Raw genomic sequence first — 22,387 nt, forward strand, 5'->3', positions numbered from 1 at the left:
TATTGATGGTCATTATCCACATTTTGTATAGTAGAGTATTTTTTGCACCAATATTGCTGTAGACTCTATTTTGGTTTGCAGTTCTATGAGATAGTTTGGTGAGGAGCGCTGTTCTAATTAATTAATCTGTTTTTCAGTGCTTTCTGGAAGGTCTCCTGAGGTTATCTTTAAAAAAACGCTTCTAAACACAAACGCTCATAAACGCGGTATGCAAACGCAGATAAACAGACTTTTTTTAACCACTTCCAGACCGGACACTTTTACCCCCTTCCTGACCATGGCAATTTTCAGCTTTCAGCGCTATCACACTTTGAATGACAATTGCGCGGTCATGCAACACTGTACCCAAATGAATTTTTTACCATTTTTTTGAGACAGATAAAGCTTTATTTTGGTGGTATTTATTCACCGCTGGGATTTTTATTTTTTTTGCTATGTAAATGAAAAAGTCCAAAAATTTTGAAAAAAAGTGTTTTTTTTTTATAAAATTTTGCAAATAAATAATATTTCATCATAAATCTTGCCCAAAATTTATTCCGTTATCTTTTTAGTAAAAAAAAAAAATCCAAATTAGTTTACAACCAAAAATTATAATTTTTAAACCTTTTTTTTTTACATTTTTATTTAATTTTTTTATATTATTATTATTATTTTTTTTTTACATACTGTCACCCTAGCAGTACAGTACTAGTGGGGGGGGGGGGGGGGGGGGTGATGATGAAGATTTTTTTTTTTTTTTTTACACATTGCTTTTACACCCATATAGGATGTAAAAGCAATCATTTCTCTTTCTCTCTGTGTGCATTCTTGCACTCATTGAGAAGAACTGAGTGAGCTGTGATTGGTCACAGCTTGTCACATGGTACAAGCCTGTTGTGAATAGGCTTGTACCATGTGACCTCTGTGATCATTCACAGATTTCACACGTAGTAAGCAATGATGTCACAAGTGACATCTTGCTTACTACTTTGCATGTGATCACTGATTGGTCACTCAGTGATCACATGATCGGGACCTCGCACAGAGGTCCCGTCCGACGATCGGTGTTTCACTGTGTCTGGAGGACACAGTGGGCACCGGATTGCGGTGCTGTGCGCTCCCAGGGAGCGCGCACAAGCAGGGTGCGGGGAGGCCGTTTATAAACGGCCACCCGACCCTGCACTGCCACCGTCCAGCCGTTTATATGCAACGGCCAGTCGGGAAGTGGTTAACCAATGTTTTCCAGCAGTCAGTTTCCATCGTTCAGAAGTGTCCTGTGTACATGGAGCCTAAGGCAGGTCATAGACGGGCCGTTTATCGGCCGATAAACGAAAAATCGGTCGGCCCTGTTGCCGATGCTGCCACCCATGTCTGTGAAAAACGGCCGTTTTTTGCGGATTTTCCAGCATGACCGATAAAAATAAATGAGATCCGCGAAAAACGGCCAATGGACTGGCCCCACTAACGGCGTGATTATTGGCCGTTTTTCGTGCGGACAAAAATTTGACCCATAAATGACCCGTCTATGGCTTGCATAAGGCTTGGGTGCATATGGTCAATGTTTACTAATAGAATTCTTAGATTTTGCACAGAGTATTGATTTTTTTTTTTTTCCCCACATTTTATTTAATTATTGATGGTCATTATCCACATTTTGTATAGTAGAGTATTTTTTGCACCAACATTGCTGTAGACACTATTTTGGTTTGCACTACTATGCGATAGTTTGGGGAGGAGCGCTGGTCTATTTAATTAGTTACCTGTAAGTGGTTAAACAAGTCCCTGACCCTTTACAACAAAATGCACCGGATGAAAACGCAGAGAGGTAAACCTGTCCCATAGGAAATCATGCTACATGGACTGCTGTGCGTTTCTGCAAAACGCAGCGGAAAACGCATAGGTGTGAACCTAGACTTAATGGCGTCCAGAAAGCTGTTTGGAGGTCGCTGGAAAATAAGTAAACGCTTCCTGTAAAGATCGCGTCTCAGACCTGTATATAGAAGTTGGCCATGAACAGGTGTGTGAATAGACTAGGCTGTGTCCTCCTAGCCCTAGTGCGACTAATGCTGCAGCTGGAGGGCCCGTACATGATCGCAGCACTCCCCAAGTACTTCTCAGCTGTGTAGGACAGTATTCGTGGACACTGCATTGTTTTCTACTGGAGCTCTATACTAAGCCTATACTGGGCACCTTTTTAAATCTTATTGATGCATTTTTGTAGCATATTCCAGTGTTTTCACCTGCCATCACAGTGTGTGGAAATGCTAAAAGTGCCTATAGGGATTTTATTGCCCCCAGGACATCACCATTTGATTCAAAATTCTTTACTAACTCTTAGACAATGCTGGCTGCGTGCTGTATAAGGCGCATGTACACTGCAGCTGATAAACTCACGTTTAGGAGCTTTTCTGCATTTTTTTCAGCAGCCCCTGAACTCTCCTTAATATTTTCCTATGTGTCCATGTACACATCGTCGTTTACAGTCGTTTTTTTTTTTTTACGCACCAAACTTGCGTTCAGGAGTAGATTTGATGTGTTTCAAACATGTGTAAATGCGGCTAACTGCGTTTATAAGCGTTTGCGTTTGGAAATTCTTTTTAATTCTTCCATTTCCAGATGCTGTCCAGAGCCTTTTTTCACTATGAAAAATGCAATGCAAAGCTTTCTCCCGGTACTCAAATGGACCTGGTACACCATACGTTGAGGTTTCGCATGAAAGAAAATGTTAGACACTGCTGCAATAATTTCTGCCCAGAAATGAGCTGGAACACATCCAAGCACCACATAAAGAGGAAAAAAAAAAAGACAGGTTATTTCAACACATACTGCTCTCTCTGCTTCTTCTCTCTCAATTTCTCTCAAAATGTCTGAAAAAGTTATTTTTTTACTATATTTCAGTGCATTCTGGGCATTTTGGAAGGTCTCCTGAGGTTATCTTTAAAAACTCTTCTAAACGCGGTATGCAAACGCGGCTAAACAGACGTTTTTTAACCTACGTTTTCCAGCAGTCAGTTTCCATCGTTCAGAAGTGTCCCTTGTACATGGAGCCTAAGGCTTGGGTGCACATGGTCAATGTTTACTACGGTGGCCATTGTCCCAGGTTTCTCCACTACTGATTTTGTAGCCAGTGGTGCAGATGGCCAACAAAGGAGTGCAGCTTGTAGAAGTGATCAGTCGCCCACATTAGGAGCATTGCGCTATCATTGGCGATTATTGCGGCTACATGCTACACTTCATTGTTGCCTATGCGTAGCAATCATTAAGCGCGGTGATCACAGGCAATGATTGCTCTAGTGAAAATTGCCCATGTGCTTGAAGCCTAGAGTATACCTCTTTGGCATCACTGTGTACCCAACTTGTAGGAGCAAGTAGAAAAAATAGAAAAAATGAAATGTGTGTTCCTGACTGTAGCCACTTTCCTTCATGATCTCACATCTAAATGCTTTTGTATAATGAACCATTTCTTGACTGTTTTTTTTTTCCCCCCAGGCAGTTAAATCTGTATATGAGATATAGGCACCTAGTTCCCCATCTTTTTTTTTTTTATTTTTATTTTTTTACATTGCACACTTTGTGTTGCGCATGCACAGTATTTTTACTTAGGCACAAATGTCATTGGTGGGCCAGTGTAGAGAGCATGGAGGAAGTTGGCATTAATGTTTGAAAGGACCGGGGGGAGGGGGGTGGAGGTGGGAAGGAGGAAAGAGGCAGCATATGATAAATGCTAAAAATAAAAGCTGCAAGGACTTACATAAGTACTTCTTCTTTTTTTTTTCCCAACTACATACTTTTACCTAATGGCAGATTTTAAAAAGGTTGGAGGGGTGGATGGAAGGTCTTCATTCTTAAAAACAGTATATGCGTTTATCTTAAAGTGGAACGTCACTACATCAGAGCACTATAATCCAAAAACACTATTTCATTCATTTTTATTAATCAAAGCAAGCTCATCCATCCGTCCATGTCTCCATGTTTTATTTTGCTGAGAAATCACTATGCAAAACACCCCCCTAGCATTTCTGCCCATTGGCCATTTTGTTTAAGGGCAGATAATTCATGTAGCATTTACTTCCTGGAATCCATCTGCCCTTGGCTCCGGCATGCAGGGAGAAGGCTATGCTTAGCTAGGAGAGCTCCTCCTCTCCTGAATGCTCCTAGGATGCATTACATCATTTGCCCAGACCTGGAAGCCAGGAAATAACTAAAACTTTTTTTTTTTTTTACACATTTCTTCAAACAAGTAAATATGATATACTTTCCTGTCTATTTACTAATGCTTGCAGCATAAAGATTACAGATATTCAGTGTTGATTGAGGGCTCATGTACACGGGGTGTTTGGAAAACTCTGCTGACTGCTGTAAACTGACTGCTAGAAAACGTAGGTGAAAAACTCTGTTTAGCTGCGTTTGCATACCGCGTTTATACGCATTTGTGTTTACACGTGTTTTTAAAAGATAACCTCAGGAGACCCTCCCAAATGTCCAGAATGCACTGAAAAATAGTAAATAATTAACTATTTCAGACATTTTGAGAGAAAAGGAGAGAGCAGTGTGTGTTGAGATGACCTGTCTTTTCTGGTTGTATTCACTATGGATCCCATCATGAGCATAATTCAGCACGTTCTACCATTTGTTTCCTTCACGCAAAACCTGGAACTGACTGCGCTGGTCTACCCGGTCCATTTAAATACATGGAAAACGCTTTGCATGCATTTCTGATAAAGAAAAAAAGGCTCTGGACAGCATCTGGATATGGACCTGTCAAAAAAAGCACCTAAATGCAAATGCTTGTGAACGCGGTTAACAGCATTTACTCGCATTTACAAGCATTTGGCGTTTGAAATGCCGGTAAAATCTACTCCTGAATGCAGTTTTGGTGCGTTAATAAAAACGACTGTAAACTCAACTGTCTGTAAACATGTAAATGACACATAGGAAAACATAAAGGAGAGTTCAGGGGGGGCTGAAAAAAAACACTCAACAGCTCCTGAATATCAGTTTAGCAGCTGCAGTGTACATGAGCCCTGAGAGAGTGAAGTTCAATTTCAGGTAATGTTACCATATAAACGGGCAAAATGCAGAAATTAACAATTGCACTGGACCATTGGGGGTGTACAGCAGCGCTGCACCAATACCCTTTTTTGATCAATGAGTACCGATAATGTGGAGGAACCCGTGAAATAACTTTCTGGTCTCAGGGAACCCCAACTAATACTTTATCTACAGCTCATGGTAGATCAGCGTGATGGCCACCGGGAATAATTCCCCTTATATACTATATGTGGTCATTTGGAAGAATCCCTCAATGACCACATATATAACCATGTAACCTCTGGAGGAACCCTGGTTGAGATAGGCTGCTATAGAGTACAAGCTCAGAATCTCCTGGGGGCTGCTGATATCCACTTTACGACGGTGGCACCCAGCAGCAGTCCCAGAGCTTTTGGACTCTACACAAGGGAGGTTGGTGGGGAATTATGGTGAAATGAATGATCTGGCTACAGGGTCTGTTTTAATATAGGTTACTTTCAGTCATATTCAAGCAGTGCTGGTGTAAATGGCCCTCATACTGTGACATTACTTCTGCCTTGCCTGTTTGGGTGGAAGAGGAGCACACTAGAGTCTGCACTAGAGTCTGCACTAGAGTCTGCACTAGAGTCTGCACTAGAGTCTGCACTAGAGTCTGCACTAGAGTCTGCACTAGAGTCTGCACTAGAGTCTGCACCATCACAAGTAGTACAGGCACAAGCCAAGGGGCATAAAGGTTGTGTCCAGGGCAACAAATCTCATTACAAAGGTATCCAAGGGTATTATTATTATTATTATACAGTATTTATAAAGCGCCAATAGTTTGCTCAGCGCTGTACATTACAAAGGGGGACAGAACATGTGACAGAACAATACCAATACAATGCAAAACATGAGGGGATTGAGGGCCCTGCTCTTTCGAGCTTACAATCTAGGAGGGAGGGGATGGTGGCACAGGAGGAGATAGCTGTGGGGGATGGAGTGGTAGGAAGAGTGGAGGAGGTCGGCAAGTTAGCAGGGGGTGGGGTAGGCTTCCCTGAAGAGATGGGTTTTCAGGGTGCGCCTAAAGGAGAGGAGCGTAGGTGATAATCTGATGGGTTGGGGCAGGGAGTTCCAGAGGATGGGTGACACCCTGGAGAAGTCCTGGAGGCGGGCATGGGAGGAGGAGACGACCAGGGAACTAGAGAGAAGGTCTTGTGAGGAGCGGAGTGTGCGTGCTGGGTGGTGCTTGGATATTAGGTCAGTAAAGTAATTAAAGCCGTATCATTGCACTGCTAGCAAAAATGCTGAATACGTCATACGGTTTTGTTTACTATTTGTCAAGATAAGCTTTTACAAATTCTATTTAGATAAAAAAAAAATATTCTGCAAAGCTGCCTGACCTTAGACAATGGCAAAAAGTTCATGTTTGACTTGGCCACCAAACAGAGCTTCCAACGAAGGAGATTTCTGCCAACATGCACGCTTGTATCAGGTAGACTTGCTTACCTTGTGTCTATAGAGGAGGGGAACATGGTGGGTGCTGGATCTGTGGAAAAGCAATGATCGCCCAAGGAAATCCATCCCATCAGGTCACCTTATCCTCAGTGGGCTCAGCCAAGATTGTAAGGAGCCTACAAATCAATCTGAATAGGTGGGATAGGGAAAAATTATTTATTACAGGATTTTGCTTTCCTCTGGATCAACTGTTTGGTATAGGATTATTTTTTATTTTTTTTTAATGGTTGGACTTTTGTCTTTTTTCAGCCAGACTAACTATGTAAGTATGATTTATATAGTGCCAGCAGTTTGCGTATTTTCTGTTTTTAAACCCGTTATGTAGTTAAAAAAAAAACCAAAAACTTTTTTTTCTTAGTGTGCAATAAAGTATTTTTTTTTGTTTTTTTAAATAACAAACCTGTCATACTTACCTGCTCTGTGCAGTAGTTTTGCATAGAGCAGCTCAAATCTTCTAAAATTTGAGTCCCTGCTGGTGATCCTGGTCCCTCCCCTCAGCCGAGTACCCCCAATAAGCCACTTGCTATGGGAGCACTCGGGCAGGCTCACTCCTGAGCCACAGTCCTGTAAATGGACATTGTCCATTCACACACAGAGCTTTGCCCCGCCCCCCCGCTCATCTAATTTGCTCACTGGCTGTGATTGACAGCAGTAGGAGCCAATGGCTCCCACTGCTGTGTGAGCCAATGAGCAGAGAGAGACACAGGAATGCTCTTACGCACATCACTGGATCGAGATAGGGCTCAGGTAAGTATTAGGGGGTCTAAAGGGGGAGGTGCACCCAGAAGATTTTTTTACATTAACTCATAGAATGCATTAAAGTGTTACTAAACCCACAACAGTAAAATCAGTGTATATGCAGTAAAGCATGCTTGTTATACTTATTATGGAAACTAAGGGGTTAATTAAAGGCTGTTTGATCCTGTCCTCTCTGATCCTCCCCTTCTACTGTCCCCAATCTATCTGCTAATAGAACAGAGCCTTGGGTGCAAGCTGCACATGCTCAGTTTGGTGTATATTGCTAAGGAGTGTATTTTTGGGTTTTTTTTTTTTGTCTTGGGAGAATGCATGTGATCATCAGAGGACCAACCAGCACTGTCCAGACAGAGATTCATGGATCCTGCAGCCTTCTAGGACAGTCAGGGGAGGATGGAAACTCCTCCTACAAGCTTTACCAGTGCTCTGCTGGACACTGATAGAAGTCACAAGACTGCTCTAACTGCTGATGATAAAAGGTATTTGGCAGTTTATATTTACTAAAATAATTGCATTTCCGTGTTCTGTGTACTGTGGAAGACCAGATATAGTGGATGCAGGGTCCGGGGAGACCTGGTATAGTGGATGCAGGGTCCGGGGAGACCTGGGATAGTGGATGCAGGGTCCGGGGAGACCTGGTATAGTGGATGCGGGGTCCGGGGAGACCTGGTATAGTGGATGCGGGGTCCGGGGAGACCTGGTATAGTGAGTGCGGGGTCCGGGGAGACCGGATATAGTGAGTGCGGGGTCCGGGGAGACCGGATATATTGAGTCCGGGGTCCGGGGAGACCGGATATAGTGAGTCCGGGGTCCGGGGAGACCGGATATAGTGAGTGCGGGGTCCGGGGAGACCGGATATAGTGAGTGCGGGGTCCGGGGAGACCGGATATAGTGAGTGCGGGGTCCGGGGAGACCGGATATAGTGAGTGCGGGGTCCGGGGAGACCGGATATAGTGAGTGCGGGGTCCGGGGAGACCGGATATAGTGAATGCGGGGTCCGGGGAGACCGGATATAGTGAATGCGGGGTCCGGGGAGACCGGATATAGTGAATGCGGGGTCCGGGGAGACCGGATATAGTGAATGCGGGGTCCGGGGAGACCGGATATAGTGAATGCGGGGCCCGGGGAGACCGGATATAGTGAATGCGGGGCCCGGGGAGACCGGATATAGTGAATGCGGGGCCCGGGGAGACCGGATATAGTGAATGCGGGGCCCGGGGAGACCGGATATAGTGAATGCGGGGCCCGGGGAGACCGGATATAGTGAATGCGGGGCCCGGGGAGACCGGATATAGTGAATGCGGGGCCCGGGGAGACCGGATATAGTGAATGCGGGGCCCGGGGAGACCGGATATAGTGAATGCGGGGCCCGGGGAGACCGGATATAGTGAATGCGGGGCCCGGGGAGACCGGATATAGTGAATGCGGGGCCCGGGGGGACCGGATATAGTGAATGCGGGGCCCGGGGGGACCGGATATAGTGAATGCGGGGCCCGGGAGGACCGGATATAGTGAATGCGGGGTCCTGGGTTTAGTAACACTGTAAGGTAGAAAACCTTCTGCCTTTAGAACCTCTGGCCCCATTCAGATTAGATTGTTTTGAAATCTGAGCAGAATCGCCGTGTCTCCGCTCACGATTTCAAAACACAGTTAAAATAACGAATTGCGGAACCGTGTTTTCGGGTGCCAGTTATTTTAATGGCACCTGAAAACATGGTGTGGTTCTGCCGCAATTATCGCCCACAAGAAGTTTCTCAAGGTCTTGAGCTTTTGATGGCACGCATCGCACAATGCAGTTTGTCGCAGTTTTATCAAGCGACCATCACAGCAGAACCGCACTGTATTTTCAAGTGGTGTTAAAATGAATGGCACCTGAACATGCGATTCCACGATTTGTCATTTTAATAGAGCCTTGTGAAATCGTGGGCAGAATCGTGGTGACCCTGTCCTTGGTTCAAACCGCCTATATGTGAATGGAGCCTCAGGGCTCGTTAACAACATGGTGCACACACCTTGGTTTTTCTGCACACGTTCCACAAGGACACAATGAAGTCAGTTGTTCTCTATGTGCTCTGTTCACACCACAACACTAGTGTCATGTGCAGATTTTTCTGTGCAGGAATCTGCAACGTGTATAAAATTCATGGTGGTTCATATTAAAACTGATGTCTGTGCAAGTGAAATCTGTGCATCAGTTTCCATCAGTTTTTCTGCACTTATGGTGTGAACAAGGCCTAAGAGCAGGGGTTGAAGAGAAACCTTCCAATGGGGACAAATGTTCTGGTGACAACCTTCTAAGATAATTGCCCTCACTTGGGGTGGATACATATACATTATGAAGATGTTGGTACTGTAGCACTTTTACATGTTAAAATGTGAGTTATGAGGTTGTTTAAAAAAAGAGAGAGCAGCTTTATGGACAGTTTTATTTGTGACACGTGGACAGATCCGCTATTCCTCCCCTGGGTTCAATGCCTTCTTCAGCATAGCCAGTTCAGTCTGAGTACACAGCAGCTTCAGCCATATCCACAAAATTGCTGGACTGTGTCGGCCTGTTCAGCTGTTCTCATTTAGACTGCATGGAATCTGCCTCTCCCACTTTCCATTTTACTTCTAGAGAGGCAAAACTCAGCAGTCTGAGGTTCCTGTTCACATGTTCGATCGATGGTGGCTGCTAGTGAATCGTTGTTTTTTTACCAATGTAGTTTTTAAATTTGATAGATTGAATCATTTTTAATACAACCTGCACAAATGATCAGCAAGAACCGGTCTTTTTCACAAATTAACAAGTTAAATAAATCCACTGATGGCCATATGTTTTCACTTTTAGAATTTGTGGTAGCCTAATGAATGGTATGCATGTATGAAATGCAGGGGCGGACTGACAACTCATGGGGCCCTCGGGCAATAGGGGATCATGGGGCCCTTGTTTCCTTGCCCACACTCAAAGCACACCCAAAAAAGCCAATAAAAAGGTACCAGGGGCCTTTCATGGGGCCCCCTACTGACTCTGGGCCCTCGGGCAGTGCCCGAGTGCTCGAATGGTCAGTCCGCCCCTGATGAAATGGTTCTCCACCAAACACAAAACACTAAGACAGCTTGTTCAGTTCAAAAAATTCACATGAACTATTTTTGGCATTGCAGCACACCACATCGTGCTATGGTAGTGTGTGTTGAGGTCTACTGCAGTGGTCACCAAATGGCGCACCGCGGTCCACGAATGGCCCCAGCAGTGCTGCAGCCTGGACCGCCAGCCAACAATGACAGCTCCGTCGCTGAACAGGGCGGTCGTCACGGCAACAAGTCACGTGTGCGCCCCGCCCCTTTCAGCTCACTGTCTCTCCTGCTCCCGCTCCCTGCTTGTACACAAGTGTCCAGCAAGGATCCCGACACAGCTCCTGTCTGCCCTCAAAGTAGGGTGTAGTCTTATAGGGGCACTCTGATAGGCACATTGAATGTTAGGGGGCACTCTGTTGGGCACATTGAATGTTAAGGGGCACTCTGATGGGCACATTGAATGTTAAGGGGCACTCTGATGGGCACATTGAATGTTAAGGGGCACTCTGATGGGCACATTGAATGGTAAGGGGCACTCTGTTGGGCACATTGAATGTTAAGGGGCACTCTGTTGGGCACATTGAATGTTAAGGGGCACTCTGATGGGCACATTGAATGTTAAGGGGCACTCTGATGGGCACATTGAATGGTAAGGGGCACTCTGATGGGCACATTGAATGGTAAGGGGCACTCTGATGGGCACATTGAATGGTAAGGGGCACTCTGATGGGCACATTGAATGGTAAGGGGCACTCTGATGGGCACATTGAATGGTAAGGGGCACTCTGATGGGCACATTGAATGTTAAGGGGCACTCTGATGGGCACATTGAATGGTAAGGGGCACTCTGATGGGCACATTGAATGGTAAGGGGCACTCTGATGGGCACATTGAATGTTAAGGGGCACTCTGATGGGCACATTGAATGTTAAGGGGCACTCTGATGGGCACATTGAATGTTAAGGGGCACTCTGATAGGCACATTGAATGTTAAGGGGCACTCTGATAGGCACATTAAATGTTAAGGGGCACTCTGATAGGCACATTGAATGTTTAGGGACACTCTGATAAGCACATTGAATGTTTAGGGACACTCTGATAAGCACATTGAATGTTAAGGGGCACTCTGATGGGCACATTGAATGTTTAGGGGCACTCTGATGGGCACAACTTAGAATGGTCTCAACAGAGTGCCCGTTAACATAAATGGTATCAGAGTGCCTCTTAATATAAATGTGCTCATCAGCATACACCTAATTTTATGTTAAGGGGCACTCTGATGAGCACATTTTATCTTAAGGGGGCACAAATGGGCACATACTGGGCAGCACAGTGGCTAAATGGTTAGCACTTCCGCCTGGCAATACTAAGGTTGTTGGTTCGAATCCCAACCACGGCACCACTTGCCTGGTGTTTGCATGTTCCCCCTGTGCCTGCGTGGGTTTCCTCCAGGTACTCCAGTTTTCTTCCACACTCCAAAGACATGCTGATAGGTTAATTGGATTTTGTCTAAATTGGCCCTAATATGTGTATGTATGAATGTAAGTTAGGGACCTTAGATTGTACGCCTCTTGAGGGTTAGGGACTGATGTGAATGTACAATATATATGTGAAGCGCTGAATTGACATCACTATATAAGTACCTATAATAAATAAATACTGTGGAAAGGGGCACTCTGATGGGGAGTATGATGTAAAGGGGCACTCTGATGGGGAATATGATGTAAAGGATACGTTAAGTGTAAGGGGGCACTCTGATGGGAATACCTGATGTAAGGTGGCAATGTGATGGGGATACCTGATGTAAAGGGGCACTCTGATGGGGACAACTGATGTAAAGAAACACTCTGATGGGCACACCTGATGTGATGGGAATACATGATGTAAAGTTGCACTGTGATGGCGACACCTAATGTAAGGGGGCACACTGATGGGGCACACCCTATTCGTACCTCGGTCGGAAGAAAATTTTAGTGACCGAACCTCCTTGAATTTTAATTCAGTACCCCTGGTCTACTGTATTTCTGCATTGTGGTGTCATTCAAAAAGGGGATACATTTGGGGAAATCCAGTAAAGCCCCAACGCATTCCTGGCATTATGGCCCTTTTTAAAATGGCCAGGTTTAAAAATTCACGCTGACCATTTTAATGACTTTGCCAATACATGAGGCAGAGTCAGGTAGTTCCAAATAGCACCACACTAAAAAAAATTAATTGCTTCTATTTCGTAAATAAGGAAACTGGAGATAATTAAGATCAACTATAACTTGATGTACAGAGACTGGCAGAGTGCATGTTTTGGCACCACTTACCCCTTCCTTCTCCTGTCACTGGTGGTTAAGGGCACTGCTGGCTTCACAGCCTACAGCCTCCTAGCAACCAGTGCTACTGACAGTGGGCAGAGCCCAATGGGGACGCTGAGACACTAGTTCCCCATCAGGACCATATTTTTCTTGTGATTGACAGCAAGCAATGGGCGGATTCCATAACCAATAGAAGACTGTGGATTGGCTATGGATCTGCCTGCTGTCCGTCACAAGGAGAATGGACCTGATGGAGAACTAGTGTCTGAAATGCCATCAAGCTCTTCCCGCCTAGCTACCAAAATCCACAGGTGCTGTGGTCATCTAAAGCTGGCCATAGATGAGTAGAATTTCAAACGAAAATTCTTAGGAAAAGAATGGCCTAAAGCTGGCTATAGAAAAGTTCATTTGTTTGTTTTGTTTTTTTTTTTTTTTGCTCAACGAGTGGGTTGAATGAAAAACTGACCTGATTCCTCCATCAAAACATTTGAGGTGGATGGTGGAATCCTGTGTCATTGTATTCTAGCTGGGAGGAGACTTTCCCTCCATCAGAATACACAGATCAGTGCTGCAGGCTATAGTCTGCAGTGCTAATTGAGAGGAAATGTAGGTGCTTGTACAGCGTTTAATCCATAGATTGGCTTCTGCACAACCACAGTGCCTGTACATGCATCAAAACTCGTCCGGTCCCTGCTGAACCAGCTGACTTTTTTTTTTTTTTTTATCTATCTATGGGCAGCATAAAAAAAGTTTGTTTTTCTAATCATTAGTAGGTCAAATCACCTCCGTGATGTAAAAATTTGATAATAAACATTTGGGTGATATTTCTATTTCTCAGTGATTTCTCCGCATGTGTTTACTGCATCTGCAGGTTATAAATGTAGGCATTATTGTACGAGGAGGAGGAAGGTGCTCTGTAGCTACTCTGATCCAGTCAGTTTGTGTAATCTAATATCCTGCTATTGTTAACTATTCATAACATAACTAAAAAAAAATTTTGCCAGCAGGAGAAAATTGGATCATGCTTTGCTGGGTATTTTTTGCCTTCCTCTGGATCAACTGTGGGTATAGGATTATCACTTTTTTTTTTTTTTATATGGTTGAACTGGATGGACTTTTGTCTTTTTTCATCCAGACTAACTATGTAAGGTCTTTAGGCTCCATTCACGCTTATGCAGCTTGGGAACTTGTGCAATATCATCACATTCATTCTTAATTGCACCCAAACACACCAAGCAATGCATGTGCCCATGGATTACACTTCTTTTGCACAATGGTTGTGTGTTGGGGCAGCTCATTTAAATTGTTCAACTACCCTAAATGTGCAAAAATGCAAATGTACTTTTGCACCTGCATAGGTATGAAAGAAGCCTAACCGCATGTTAGCTGCCTGCCAAATAATAATTAAGGAAAAAGTTTTATTTTTAGTAAGCTGACTAAAGAAATAAAAAATCTAAAAAGTTTAGTATAGTAACTTGTATGCAAAAAATTAATTTTTTGTTTTCTCTTTATTGCCAAGTGTGATTTGTTTCATTAGCATTGATAATAGAAATAACACAATTTCATGTCTTCCAGGTTGATTCCTTCAGACTCAGAATGGGGAACCACACTGTGGAAGCATTGTGACAAGAAGTTACACAAGTTTGCACAAGAATGACCAAATCACGCCTTTTTTGCTTGGTGGTGGTACTGGGTTCTGTTTTTATGATCCTCTTCATCATCGTTTACTGGGACAATGTTGGAACAGCCAATTTTAATCTTCACACTTCCTTCTCCAAATCCTTCCCTGCCCACTCTGGTGGGGAACATACAACAACCTCTCCAACCACAGAAAGTGGCCATGCTTCAGACATTGACAGGTTTTTGGATGGCTTTCTTAACTTTGCAACTGTAAACGATGATTTTCAAAGCGCGAAGACTGAGAAAGAGACCTTGAAAGGGCCAAATAGCTTGGAGGAAAATGTTAGGGGCTATGACTGGTCTTCTAAAACAAAATTTGAGGAAGTTGTGCAAGATCAGGAACTGGTGCAGCAGGAAAGAAAATTAATTTTGCAAAGGTTCTGTGACAATTCAAGCTTCAATTACCCGACTAAGAATCGGGAGTTTGACGACATTCCCAACAAAGAATTGGATCACCTAATCGTGGATGATCGACATGGTGTTATTTATTGCTATGTTCCGAAAGTAGCCTGTACCAACTGGAAGCGGGTAATGATTGTCTTGAGTGAGAGTCTTTTGGACAGAAAGGGTGTTCCTTACCAAGACCCCCTACAAATTCCCCGGGAGGATGTTCACAATAGCAGTAGTCATCTAACTTTCAACAAGTTCTGGCGACGGTATGGGAAGTTCTCTAGGCACATGATGAAGATTAAATTGAAAAAATACACCAAATTTATCTTTGTGCGAGATCCTTTTGTTCGTCTTATCTCTGCCTTTCGCAGTAAGTTTGAGCTTGAAAATGAGGACTTCTACCGGAGTTTTGCTATACCCATCTTAACCCGCTTCTCCAACCGAACCAGCGTTCCCACTAGTGCAGGTGAGGCCTTTTCCTTAGGAGCCAAACCATCTTTCTCTCAGTTTATTCAGTACCTTTTAGATACCCGGACTGAAGAACAGCAACCTTTCAACGAACACTGGCGCCAAATTTACCGCCTTTGTCATCCTTGCCAGATTGATTATGATTTCGTAGGCAAGTTGGAGACTCTTGACGAAGATGCATCTCAACTGTTAAGGCAGTTAAACCTAGACTCCCTTTTCCAGTTTCCTCCCAGTTATCGGAACAGGACTGCTAGTAGTTGGGAGGAGGACTGGTTCTCCAAGATCCCTCTTGAATGGAGACAAAAACTCTACAAACTGTATGAACCAGACTTTGTTCTTTTTGGATACCCTAAACCAGAAAACATTCTAAATGTATGAAAATGGTCAAAGAGAATATTTTAAATACCAAAAATGAACAATGTTTGTCTGCCTTTTTGTCAGGTTTTTCAGGAACGGGAAAAAACACATTTTCTACAAGTTTCTCTACTTTACATTTCATTCTCAACAAGGGATTTCACAACTCTCATTTATGTTTTATTATGATGGAAAATTTTTAAAGAAGGATTTTTTAAATTCTGCATTTAAACAAAACAAAAATGGGGGAACTAAAACTTACTTTTCAGACCTATCTTCTCAGGAGGAGTTCTCAGAAATGCTTTTTACTGTTATTTTATAAATTAATATATTATTTAAACTATTTAAGTTTGTGTGCAATGAGTACCTGATATGGAGTAAAGTAGAAAATGGTTGTTGAATCAGACTGTGTGCTTTTTATTTTGTAGGTCCTTCACTATAGTTATCAATTAGAGGAAATTAATGTGATACCCAAGCCATATTTTGTTTTGGATAGAGAGACGAAGCATTAGGACCACTGGTATATTTGTATTTTTACAAGAGACGAAGCATTAGGACCACTGGTATATTTGTATTTTTACGTAAACCTGATGGGGAGATTTCTTTTTTCTTACTATCCCAGTGACACCAGTGTCCACATAGGTTAGGGGAATTATCTCCAATAGGAACAGAAAACAAAAATGATTTCTATTAGTCATGTCCAGAAAGAATGGACTCCCCACATTTCTGGGTCTCATTAATGGTGGTGCTAACACCAACAAAAACATGACTGAGGCTCAAACCCGGCTCTACTCGATTTATAACTTAAATATTTGTCAGCTGTTCTAGTTTAACCCCTTCACGCCGACCAAACGTAAATATACGGTCCCACTGGACTGGGCTTTTTTCTATGGGGTCGTTAATTTGTGTACATCTTTGTGCTGGCAGCGCGCCACATGTCACGCTCCCAGAGCAGAGACCGGGGTCTCCCTGAGAAGCCCAAGGTCCCCTGGCAATGATCAGGACCCGGAACTCCCGATTCTGGTCACCTGACTCTGATTGGCTATCACAGCGATCAGTCACTGTGAAGCTCGTCCCTATGTTTTCACTCTAATGGAGGAGAGAGATGCATTGAATCTCTGTCTGCCCTTTCAGGAAAAAAATAAAAAATATCTAGATCAAGGTTTGATCTAGGTCAGTGCCAGGGTTAGTGTTTGGGTCAGGGTCAGTATTTTTCTTTTTTTTTGGTCAGGATTTTTGTTTTAACATTTTTAAATTAGTATCAGCGTCCGTGTATTTTAGGCAGGATAAAAAAAAGCAAAATGCGTACTATTGTTTCTGGGCCATACTATGGGCAAAAAATGACAACTAACATACACATATGTGGTATCGCTGCAATCTTCAGGAGACTTTATTTTGAGTTGTTCTTTGGTGGTAGGTTAAGGTAGTAGCAAGAAATATGCAAATTTTTAAAAAATGATCTTTTTGGGCCAGTTTTTCTTTGATAATGAAAAATTTGGAGTTATCCATTACCATTCACCACCAAATAAAAGCCCAATTTGTCCTAAAAAAAAAAAAAGTTGTAATCCACTTGGATGCACAAAGTAGTTGTGAGGATATGTACGTTTTACTAACACATGTCAAAGTTGTAAAATTGTGCTTAGCCATTTAGATTTGTTTTGCCCTTAGGCACGAAGGGGTTAAAGGAAACCTGTCATAGGAGACATAGGGAGAATGCTATTGTTTTAAAGCAGAGTCTTTAAACTTCTGCCTACCTGGTGGTCACATCAGTACATTCGGACACCTATCCAGTGGATCCAGCTTTGTCCAGTTGCACTGCCGTGTTTTCACGTGACGTCATCGATAGGCTGCTGGCTGTTTCAGGTTCAGCCGCTGAGCCTACTGATGGTGTGCTGATAGGCTCGCCCCTTCCTCCTTTCTTCAATGAAAGGCTATGCTTCCTGGGATATGGGATGTACATATCCCAGGAGGCAAAGGGAGCACAGTTCACGAGGAGTGGGGCTGAACGTTTTCTTAGAAAAACAAAAAAACAAAAGCTAGAGGGGTGGAGCGGAGGTTTAAAGTTTTGAGGTTGAAGATCCACTTTAAGTAGGTGTTTGTAAATGAAATGGTAACCAATCTTCTTCCAAGTTTTAAACAAAAAAAATTTAGGAAAGAGGTCAGAATTTATGCAAAACGTTGTATACACATCATCATTTTTGACCCCATTTTGACTTGTATGCTGAGCCTGTGTTGGGAAATTTTATAAGGAGATTAGCAGTGGCAGCTTCCATAGTTCTCTTGTGACAGCTTTCCTTTTTAAAACACTTTTTTTTTTTTTTTTTAAACTCATGTTCTCTTGCCTCTAAAGGCCCTTTCACACAGGAGTTCAGTCTGGATCGGTCTGTCAGTTTTTCCAGACTGAACTATGTACGTCTGAGTGGGTGGCTGTAAATTGATGTACATCTGCTTACATCCCAGTTCATTTCTGCTGAAAAAAAATGTAAAGGTTTGCAACTTTTTCTGTTTTACTGGACATATACTGATGCCGTCCATTTTTACAGGTTGTTAGTCAAGAAACCTATTTTTTGTTCATATTGTTGTCTACCTGACTTTTCTTTTTCTTAAAAAAACAACTTAAAAATATTAAATAAATATGGGTACATGAGAAATGTATGTATACTAATGTAAACTGAAAACGTGAAAACTGATATGCTCTTATGATGGAACTGATGATGCTTGAGCGTAAAAAGGGTCAGTCCGGATTTTCTGCATGCGCATTTTTGATGCATTGTGCATTTTCTTCCCTCCTTTTTTTTTTTTTTCTTCACCTTAACTGAGGACATGTGCATTCTGGTGTGTTTTTGAAGCTTTTGATGCACTGGTGTGAACTATGCCTATGGAGACCATATAAACTACTAGCCATGCATTTTTTGATGCAGAAAAAAAAACCCCACATTGGACTGCATGTGGTGTGAACCGACCCTAAATGTTAGAAAAGTGTGTTTTGTGTTTTTTTTCTTTTCTTAGAGCCAGCACACACCACTTACCATCCAGTGTGTTTTTTTTTCCACATTAAAAAAAATCCTCATGCATCATGGACAGTAGGAAGTTTTATGACTTCCAATGGTATAATTCACACCAGTGCGGTCAGTTCCCCAAAAAAATAAAATGCATTTTTTTTCTGCACCGAAGTGTACTGGAATGCTGTAAATTGTACTAGAATGCACATGTCCTTATTGAAGGTGAAGGGAAAAAAAAGGGAAAAATGAGCTGGAGATCATCAGAAAATGCACCAGAGCTCATGAAAAACATGCATGCCTAATGTGTCACAGCTGGGTATGTCTAAAACAAAAGCAGTTCATGTGATGCAATAAATGGCTGCACTCTCCTGCTAAAAAAATTGACAAAAGTTTCTTTTGTTTTGATATGTAAATCTTAATTTTAAAGTCTGCTTCCTGATGAGGCATTCAGTCCAAATGTTATGGAAGGCTTCTTCTGTTAAAGATACAGGTGTACCTTGGTTTACGATCACCTTGGTTAACGTAACTTTCGGTTTACGAATGAAAATCCATTGAAAATAATGCCTTGGTTTACAAATTTCTTTTCGCAATATGAAGTGTATGTCGGTAGCGATTTTTAAATTCAATTGCCTGCTTTTTTTTTTTTTTTTTTTTTACTTCACTATAGCTCACAGAATTAGCTGTCACTTTCCTGGAACTAAAGGATACTTTGTTTCTTTTATCTCGGAAAACAAACTAAAAGGAAACATTGTTTCTTTTACCTTGGGGAAATAAACTAAAAGGAAACTTTCTTTTAGCTGGGGGGGAAAGTGACAGCTGATTCTCTGAACTATAGTGAAGAAAAAAAAAGGTAATTACATTTTTAAAAAAACTGCACTGACCTATAGTGACGAGTTTTTTTAAAAAAAATTTCTGACCTCCGGAACGGATTAATTGGCTTTCAGTGCATTCCTATGGGAAACCACGTTTCGGTTTATGAATTTTTCGCAATACGAAACGTCCCGGAGAACGCATTAAATTCGTAAACCAAGGAACACCTGTATATTGATATTGCACAGTATTTTCTCTATTATGTTGAAGCACAGAAGTCTTCGTTTTAAAAAAAAAAAGTAGTTGCCTGTTCCGACACCAAATTGCCGTAACATGCCTGGCTTCTTACATTTAAAAGATTGAAAGTTGACCAGATTGGATACAGCCATCCATGCCTAAAACCTTCTATTAGCTAAGGATAAAAATATTTGAATCTCTATAGCAAAATGGCTACATTGAGAGATGGTATTACCAAAAATAATCAGGACTCTTCTGTTAATGAAATGTCAGCCTGTGGTGCTTGCAGCTGCTGTTTTTCAGTTTTTTTGTTTGTGTCCTTTTGAGTTTGTACATTGTGTTTGCCTTATGTTTTGAGTTCTGGTTTTTCTCCAATTTTGATTCTGTTCCGTAAACAGAATCAAAATTGGAAATTTTTTTTTTAGAAATATTTTCATACGGTCTCCGAACAGCTGCTTACATATCAAAACATTTAATATTTATGTTTAAAATTTGTACTATCTCTCGATTTATTTTTTTAGTTTGGACAGAGAATTAAATGTAAGACTGACTGGCTGTCATCCCCAGCCCACACCCAACACACCCAAAAGTGCTCAGAGAATTTCACAAAAGGTCTACAGACATGGCCTTACAATCCCTACTATGCATAGATTATTATTATTATACAGGATTTATATGGCGCCAAAAGTTTGCTCAGCATTTTACAATATAACGGGAGACAATACAGCAACAATACAGTTCAATTCAAGAAGGTTAAGAGGGCCTGATCCTGGGAGCTTACAATCTAAGAGGTTCTCTTCTGTTTCTAGGCACCCTTACACCAACTAGTGCAGTATCACTTTTATTCAGCTATCGTGGTGTGTTCTCTTCTGTAACATTCTTGATTCTTATGAATGAACAAATAGAATTCTTACCCAGTGGTCATAGGAGGTGAAAAGAGCTGGTAGCTAATGTACAGAGGTATCGCAACTGTTGAAGAGGTAGAAAAAAAAAATAAAAAGAGATATCGCCCATACTTTGAGCAGTTACTGTATGTTCCTGAGTAGACTTCAAACATACATAAACAAAAAACTAGGAAAAGGTTCCTAAAAAGCCCACATTTACCTGTTCCACTAATATAAATCCCATTACTAAAAACCTAAAAATGGGACAATGTTTTCTATAAAAACACTAGTGCAAGGTCTGCCAAACCAGTCTCTGTGAGGGTTCATCATCACAATCTGATTTCCCATCCGTCTGTTTTTAGTGTAGAGGATCGGAGTAGGTGTCAGTGGACACATGTTCGCTGATACCTGCTGGCCCATAGAGGGCTGAGAAACTTACAGACCCGATCAGACCCTCAATGTGAAAGGGGCTTTAAGGACCAAAGGATTTAAATTGACATCAATCACGTTTGTTTTTGTTGTGTTTTTTTTAGTTTTTTGTTTTTTTTTACAAAGAATTCTATGACACATTGATGCCCATCCCCTTTTTTTTTTTTTTTTTTTTTTTTTTTTTTTTTTTTAACCTTAATATCCTGTACATATCCCAAAATTGTTTTCCTAATCCGATTTCAGGGAGTTTTTTTGGTTTCACACAAATAATTCATAGGGCAAGGACAGTGCAAGTGATATTTACCTCTACCTCCTAATAAACTCTGTGAAACTCTAAAGTGACTGGTGCCCTATTGTCTTTTACCCACAAAGAGATGGGGCTTCATAGAAAAATGACAACAGAATAAAAAAAAAAGTGGTCCATCAAGTTTGCCTTTTTTTTTTTTTTTGTTATCTTTTTTGAGTATAGATCTATGTCTGTCCCAATTATGTTTGAAGCCATTTACTGTTGACTGACTCACTACCTCTGCTGGAAGTCTTTTCCAAGCATCAGCTACCCTTTCAGTAAAATAGTACTTTCTAAGATTAGTTTTGAACTTTCTTCCAGTTAATTTGAGGTCATGTCCCCGTGTTCTTGATTTTTGGTTTCATATTCAAAATCCTGCCCTCCTGAACCTTATTCACCCCCTTGATGTATTTAAAGGTTTCAGTCATGCCTCCCCTTTCTCTTCTCTTCTGTAGCAGAATTAATAAAGCTATAGATCTTCTTCTATTTTGAAATGTTCTAGTGTATTGGTAACAGAAAATACAATAGCCACATTTAAGGCGGAGTTCCACTCACGCTGTCAAATAATAATCTACGAAAACTGTAGCTGCTGCCTTTTAAAAAAACAGCCACTTACCTGTCCCACACAGCCTGTTTCACCTGCCGTCCTGTATTCCAGGAGGCCGGCATCTTCAGTGTGGGCACCCGGCTGTGACAGCTTGGGGCTTCACAGCCAGGTACCCACTGTGCATGCGGGAGTAGCGCTGCGATTCATGAATGGTCCTGTAGTCTTCTGGGACCTATCACATGTCCCAGAAGACTATGGGGAGGGAAGGAGGGAGGACACCTTCCGTTTCCGATCGCCTAGGCGGTCCGACCGCAATTGGGAGCCGGTACCTGTCAAATTCAGGTACCCATTCCCCCCCCAAAGGTGCCAATCCTTAATGGGGAGCAGTCCTTAAAGCGGAGCTTCCCCTTTTGGGTGGAGCTCCGCTTTAACCACTTGCTTAAAATACCGGTTATACCGGGATGATGCCTGCAGCTACAGGTATCATCCCAGTGTCCTTCCTTTTTTTTTTTTTTTAAACTTTCGGTCAGCTGTGCTCTGTAATGTAAAAGCAATCCTAGTGGTTAATTAGCCGCTGGGTTTCTTATACAGGTGGCTGAAGGAGGTCCCAGTCTCTCCCGTCCCACTGGACCCTAGAGATTACTGAGGACCAGAACTCCCACAGTCATCTCTATGGTCTA

General features: G+C 42.3%; 1 protein-coding gene across 2 annotated transcripts in view; it reads left to right on the plus strand.

The window, feature by feature from the left end:
* The window catches only part of CHST12 (carbohydrate sulfotransferase 12), a 30,385-nt gene extending 14,472 nt beyond the window's left edge, over positions 1-15,913 (plus strand). For both annotated transcript variants that reach the window (XM_089682477.1, XM_089682486.1), the window contains exon 2: positions 14,196-15,913. In XM_089682477.1, the coding sequence (XP_089538603.1) occupies positions 14,274-15,536 (1,263 nt within the window). In that variant the 5' untranslated portion in view covers positions 14,196-14,273 and the 3' untranslated portion in view covers positions 15,537-15,913. The remainder of the gene's footprint in view (positions 1-14,195) is intronic.
* The last annotated feature ends 6,474 nt before the right edge of the window (positions 15,914-22,387 follow it).

This window comes from Staurois parvus, unplaced genomic scaffold (assembly GCF_062004578.1).
Source record: "Staurois parvus isolate SC_StPar_1 unplaced genomic scaffold, SC_StPar_1.0 ptg000018l, whole genome shotgun sequence".
Classification (NCBI taxonomy): Eukaryota; Metazoa; Chordata; class Amphibia; order Anura; family Ranidae; genus Staurois; species Staurois parvus.